The sequence below is a fragment of the Glandiceps talaboti genome, chromosome 14 (assembly GCF_964340395.1).
Source record: "Glandiceps talaboti chromosome 14, keGlaTala1.1, whole genome shotgun sequence".
Lineage (NCBI taxonomy): Eukaryota > Metazoa > Hemichordata > Enteropneusta > Spengelidae > Glandiceps > Glandiceps talaboti.
The window spans coordinates 10,020,287-10,027,659 of record NC_135562.1 but is presented as its reverse complement, the minus strand read 5'-3'; the positions used below and the strand labels follow the sequence as shown (position 1 = coordinate 10,027,659).

General features: G+C 36.2%; 1 protein-coding gene across 1 annotated transcript; it reads left to right on the top strand.

Moving 5' to 3' along the window:
• Positions 1 to 4,202: 4,202 nt before the first annotated feature.
• LOC144445229 (zinc finger protein PLAG1-like) lies at positions 4,203 to 5,408 on the top strand. The gene has a single exon (XM_078134770.1). It carries the CDS (start codon positions 4,218 to 4,220, stop codon positions 5,406 to 5,408), a length of 1,191 nt encoding a protein of 396 aa, XP_077990896.1. The 5' UTR covers positions 4,203 to 4,217.
• The last annotated feature ends 1,965 nt before the right edge of the window (positions 5,409 to 7,373 follow it).

Sequence of the window (7,373 nt, the reverse complement as noted above, 5' to 3'; positions counted from 1 at the left end):
TGTTTGTTGTAGCTCTTCCACAGTGCTTGTGAGCCGTTGATCCTAGATACTTCCAGTGAAGCCATGTGTAATTGGATGATGTTTGTTAGGCCTGCTTCCAGTCTTGATGATCAAAATGTTGTAGCTTACCAGCATCAAAATGATATTTACTTCACAACAGTTAAGGTTTGTATTGTCTGTTGTACATTGTAGTGTATACCTCATTACATTGTATTTCTGTATTTTCTATCCAGTTCAATTCCTTAAGTTTATTTATCCTAAAAGGGCAATTTGGTTTGGCGGACATAACATCTACACATCAAGAAAAAGATGGTAGTTCAAATGCAAAAACAAAAATAAACAAAAGAAAAAGTTACATAACATCAAAAGAACAATTCACTTTACAAGATATAATAAATGAAAATAAGTCTTTGGTGAAATTTTCCAGGTTTGCAATATTCATTAACTTTAAATCTTGTTTTTCTTAATTCCTATATAGCCCATCCCTCCACACTGTGAACTAAAAGTTTGGTATGCAACAGAGTACGCTAAGTTGATGAGTTCAGACACATTAGATAAACCATGCAGGTTATCACCACGTCAAAGTCAACTACAACAGATACTAGCTGGTAGGTACACAACGTCATCCTGTCAATACACAAATGTCATCCTGTCTATCATATCATTATCACCCATGATCTTGGCTTACAAGACTATAAATAATAAAATGACTGGTTTATACCCTTACCATATAAGGTATTCTATAAAATTGACTGATATCATACCCTTACCACGGTAAGGAATTCTATGAATTACTGATTTCATACCATTACCCATATAAGTAATACTATAAATTGACTGATTTCATACCCTTACCACTGTAAGGAACTCTATAAATTGACTGATTTCATACCCTTACCACTGTAAGTAATTCTATAAATTGACTGATTTCATACCCTTACCACTGTAAGTAATTCTAAAATTGACTGATTCCATACCCTTACCACTGTAAGGAATTCTATAAATTACTGATTTCATACCCTTACCACTGTAAGGAATTCTATAAATTACTGATTTCATACCCTTACCACTGTAAGGAATTCTATGAATTACTGATTTCATACCATTACCCATATAAGTAATACTATAAATTGACTGATTTCATACCCTTACCACTGTAAGGAACTCTATAAATTGACTGATTTCATACCCTTACCACTGTAAGTAATTCTATAAATTGACTGATTTCATACCCTTACCACTGTAAGTAATTCTATAAATTGACTGATTTCATACCCTTACCACTGTAAGGAATTCTATAAATTACTGATTTCATACCCTTACCACTGTAAGGAATTCTATAAATTACTGATTTCATACCATTACCCATATAAGTAATACTATAAATTGACTGATTTCATACCCTTACCACTGTAAGTAATTCTATAAATTGACTGATTTCATACCCTTACCACTGTAAGTAATTCTATAAATTGACTGATTTCATACCCTTACCACTGTAAGTAATTCTATAAATTGACTGATTTCATACCCTTACCACTGTAAGTAATTCTATAAATTGACTGATTTCATACCCTTACCACTGTAAGGAATTCTATAAATTACTGATTTCATACCCTTACCACTGTAAGGAATTCTATAAATTACTGATTTCATACCATTACCCATATAAGTAATACTATAAATTGACTGATTTCATACCCTTACCACTGTAAGGAACTCTATAAATTGACTGATTTCATACCCTTACCACTGTAAGTAATTCTATAAATTGACTGATTTCATACCCTTACCACTGTAAGGAATTCTATAAATTGACTGATTTCATACCCTTACCACTGTAAGTAATTCTATAAATTGACTGATTTCATACCCTTACCACTGTAAGTAATTCTAAAATTGACTGATTCCATACCCTTACCACTGTAAGGAATTCTATAAATTACTGATTTCATACCCTTACCACTGTAAGGAATTCTATAAATTACTGATTTCATACCCTTACCACTGTAAGGAATTCTATAAATTACTGATTTCATACCCTTACCACTGTAAGGAATTCTATAAATTGACTGATTTCATACCCTTACCACTGTAAGTAATTCTATAAATTGACTGATTTCATACCCTTACCACTGTAAGGAACTCTATAAATTGACTGATTTCATACCCTTACCACTGTAAGGAATTCTATAAATTACCGATTTCATACCCTTACCTCTGTAAGTAATTCTATAAATTGACTGATTTCATACCCTTACCACTGAAAGAAATTCTATAAATTGACTTATTTCATACCCTTACCACTGTAAGTAATTCTAAAATTGACTGATTTCATACCCTTACCACTGTTAGTAATTCTAAAATTGACTGATTTCATACCCTTACCACTGTAATTAATTCTAAAATTGGCTGATTTCATGCCCTTACCATATAAGTAATTCTATAAATTGACTGATTTCATACCCTTACCACTGTAAGGAATTCTATAAATTACTGATTCCATATCCTTACCACTGTTAGTAATTCTAAAAATTGACCGATTTCAGCTCTTACTGTTCCAGGTGATACGATGTCTGATCAGCTTCTTCTCCAAAGTCCTCCAGCACTTCCATCTGTAACCACGGCAACATTTACCACTTTAACAACACCACTATTTACCAAAGAAATTAAAGAGGTGAGTGCTCCAATACAATTGATTATATTTTGTGATAGGAACATTGTAAGAACATCCTTTATTTGTCTGTGAACCACTTAAGATGTCTGATAAAAGGAGTGCAGTAAAACAGTTGTAAAGACCAAGATGCCATCCTGTTAAAAAAAAGTAGAAAGTTCTTACTCAAATGATAAAGACATAGATGTACTGGACTCAGAAATAAATAGTATATGTTCATATCCCGTAGTATTGAAACTTATCAATGTACTTTGTGTTGGATGAATATTCAGCTGTATATAGAACTCTCATTGCTTTATGGTAATGTATCTGTCTTGTATAACTTATACAATGTCCTCTCAAACCCAACTTGATTCTTGAGGTGTACCAAACTTGCATAGGTGTTCTCATTTTCCTTACTCTGTGGTGAGTCACAGCCAGTGTTCCGTCCAGCTCTATGCTAATTTGACACTCATCTGACATACAGCAATTTCTTGTGATGTACCAATCTGATTAAGACCTGATGTAGTGTACTTGGTGTGATTTCTTTGTAGCTCTTATCATGTTTATTGCCACTTGTTCTTTTGTTTTGTGAGTGCCTGATACCTACATCTGACACAATACCATTGCTGTTCTCGAGCCACGTGAGATTGCTGAGTGAATTTACTCAATGAATGAGAACATGTAATGCTCCAAAACATATGGGTACAGTACTTCAGAACACGCTATTCGAAAAGAGCTTGAACACAAAGCGCAGACAATGATGTTCTCATTATTGTATGGTGGTTCTCTTTCTTTCAATTCCATGCATTGAATGTTATATTGTAAGACGGATTCTGGTTGGTTCCTTGTAAGTTTGAGGTTGCGTCCGAGAACAGCAGGTATTGTGTCAGATGTAGGTATCAGACACTCACAAAAGAACAAATGATAATATATGTAAGAGCTGAAAAGAAATCGTACATGACATCAGATTTAAATCGGATTAGTGATGTACCAAACCTTGGCATTTCCCAGTCCCATTCAATGTGATGACTCACATGAAAACAAAGTTTTTGTCAGTTGAAACCAAAACAGAAATGTTTGTCTTTTATTAGTGGTTTCACTGATGACGTGAATATTTCATCTTTAACGATTGCGATATCTTTTCTCCCTTTGTACTGATTAGAATTTAAATGGAGCAGAAACCAACTCAACTACGTCAAATGGCAGTTCAGACCCTTGGAAATGTTCCAACTGCAATCACGTCTTTAGTACGTTTGCGTTGTTGGAGGAACATATATGTGAATCCAAACCAACCAAGAAACGTGGTCGCAGACCTAAGAAGGCTAGGAATTCTGCACTACTGCATCGGATGGAGAAAAAGAAAGAAGCTAAGTTAAAGAAAAGTAAAGGTAAGACGGGCAGGATATCGACAGACAGACATACCTACAGCTGTGAGATCTGTGGAAAAGTGTTCCTCAATCCAGAGAAGTTAAAGACACACTCGTATAACCATACTGGTGAACGGCCATTCCAGTGTTCTCACTCAGACTGCAAGAAAGCATTCGTATCTAAATACAAACTGATGAGACACATGGCAACCCATTCACCCCTCAAAGTACACACATGTACTTACTGTGAGAAGAAGTTTCACCGGAAAGACCATCTGAAGAATCACTTGCACACCCACGACCCAAACAAGATCTCTTTCAATTGTAAAGAGTGTGGGAAGGTATACAATACAAAACCAGGGTTTCGTAAACACATAGCCTTGCACGCAGCAGCGGCAGGTGATCTGACGTGTAAGATATGTAACAAAGATTTCGAGAGTACTGATATTCTCTTAGAGCACATCAAAGTGCATTCAGGTAAATCTAATGGTGTGAAAGAAAAGAAACATAAATGCGAGCACTGCGAGAGGAGATTTTACACTAGGAAAGATGTCAGGCGGCACCTGGTGGTACATACAGGAAGGAAAGATTTCTTGTGTCAGGTTTGTGGCCAACGTTTTGGTAGGAAAGACCACCTGGTGCGGCATAGTCGGAAAAGTCACAGTGGTGAAGCCATGAAACACAGGTTAACATCAGTCAATGTACAACAAATGCAACAAGCATTACTGCCAATAACTACTGCCGATGCACAGTTACTTCAAACACAGCTGCCACCTCCTCCCCCTCCACCTCCCCCACATCCTCAAGCTTTGCAACAACACCACATACAGCTGCAGCTACAACCACTGCCAATAAAAATACCGCCCCCACCTCCTAAATTAATTAATAAAGTACTCAACTCGCCAAACTGCCAAGACCTTTCATGTCCTAATACAACTATAGTGTACACACAGACCAAAGTAAGACCCCCTACAAAAGCTGCAACAAAAGTATACGATATAAAGCCCCCTAACACACCACCTAAAGTTGCCCTAGAAGTGTCCGTAGAAACCACCAATAATCTAGATGACAACAAAGGTCCTGCTGTAATAGCGGAACCTGTCAATGCTAGTACTGTGGACTTAGGACAGCTGTTAGGTTTCTTACCGTTACAGCCGCCAGTAACGAACACACAAATACAGGAACCTTCACCTCCTATCCCAACCACTGCCATGTCTCCTCCTGCAACTCTCACACTAACAACTCAAAATACAGTCATCAACGGCAATGGACCAAGTAGTCCAGATGGTGGCTTGCAACGATTACAGAATGCAACTCTAACTCAGATTGCCTTCTCTAGTCCACTTACACAGTCCCTTCCTAGGTTTCACCAGGCATTCCAATAGTATTACCGTATTGAGGCCATTAGCGCCCTCATGCGGGCAAGGGCCCAGTGCTTTTGTTTTAACCTCCCAGAGTTGAATGAAATTATAAGAGTCTGGTCCAACCCAGCGTTTGAAAGACAGCTCACTTCAGCAACAATCAAATGTTTTTGTTTTTATTTATTTATTCATTGAGAGTGTTCATAAAGACTTTATCAGTAAACAAATTGTTGATCTGAATGTAGCCATTTCACTGGCTGGAGACAACAATTTATTTATGTGTGGCCACCCACTAGATGTATTGCTGTCAACTACCTCATGTTGTGTTTGTGCATTATTACTATAAAAAAAAAAGAAAGAAAGAAACAGACATAAATTAATATATAGCAGTCCTAACTTTATTTCAAGTCATGTTGGACCATACATGCATGTATGCAAATAGATTGATCCCATTAAAAAGCCAAATTATTGTGGTCTTTTTTGGGAGCTAACCAAAATGATTTGTAGAAAGAAAAATTGACTTATCGGAAATTATACTTAGATTTGAGTAGTTTGAGAATTTGGACTTTGTAGAGAGAGATGTTATTGATATAGAATTGCAAATACAATCATGTTTTTAAATGTGACCGTCAGGGATAGTTACGTCATGTATTCATATTTGTCAAATTGTGGTACAGTCTACCTATCAGAGATGCAAACAGATTGCATCAGTCTATAGGTAGCTATAATGTGTAAATAGCATAGTAATTAAGCTTCAGTGTTTACTATACCAGTGTTTTTTGCCCAGATATTGTGGTGCTGTAACGTCTATGTGACCGTATTTCAATGTAAGATGTGAACTTTTTTAAAGTGCAGTGCAAAGTACATGACTTAATTTTATCTTTTACTATGTCTAGATGGTCATAGTATGGACAATTTTTATCACCCAGAAAGTTATTGGAAATATGTGAAACTGTAGTCATGAACTCGGTGTGATGTCACACAGTTCTTGGCATTTCATGAAGGTGTAATCATGGACTTGATGTGGTGTCACTCTGTTCTTGGAATTTCATGAAAGTATAATCATGGACTTGATGTGACATCACACAGTTCTTGGAATTCCATGAAGGTGTAATCATGGACGTGATGTAATGTCACACAGTTCTTGGAATTTCATGAAGGTGTAATCATGGACTTGATGTGATGTCACACAGTTCTTGGAATGCCATGAAAATGTAACCATGGACTTGATTTGATGTCACACAGTTCTTGGAATTCCATGAAGGTGTAATCATGGACTTGATGTGATGTCACACAGTTCTTGGAATGCCATGAAAGTGTAACCATGGACTTGATGTGATGTCACACAGTTCTTGGAATGCCATGAAAATGTAACCATGGACTTGATTTGATGTCACACAGTTCTTGGAATTCCATGAAGGTGTAATCATGGACTTGATGTGATGTCACACAGTTCTTGGAATTCCATGAAGGTGTAATCATGGACTTGATGTGATGTCACACAGTTCTTGGAATTCCATGAAGGTGTAATCATGGACTTGATGTGATGTCACACAGGTCTTGGAATGCCATGAAGGTGTAACCATGGACTTGATGTGATGTCACACAGTTCTTGGAATTCTACTGAAGTGGACCGTAATAGCTAACAACTCAATGCTGCCATTCATAACAGGATATACAACAATCATTTTGATTTTCAATTCGAAATATAAGAGATTGCAATAATTTGTGAAAGTTAAAAGTTATGCCTTCAATTTCCATATACTAGTACCTGGATAATCACAAACATTACAACTCACATTTATTAGAAGTGAACTTGAGTAAATTGCATTGTAGTAACTCATTTAAAACCCTCATTAGAAAGCAAATTATAAAACAAGTTGGTGTCACTAACATGGAAAAAAAACCTCCAGAAATCTACAATGAAAACAATGAATATGAAAATGTTTTATTGAAATCAGGGTAAATATTGTCAGATGTTATAAAAGT

Coding starts and splice junctions, on each gene's coding strand:
- LOC144445229 (XM_078134770.1), top strand. CDS start 4,218: ATGAGACACATGGCAACCCATTCACCCCTCAAAGTACACACATGTACT.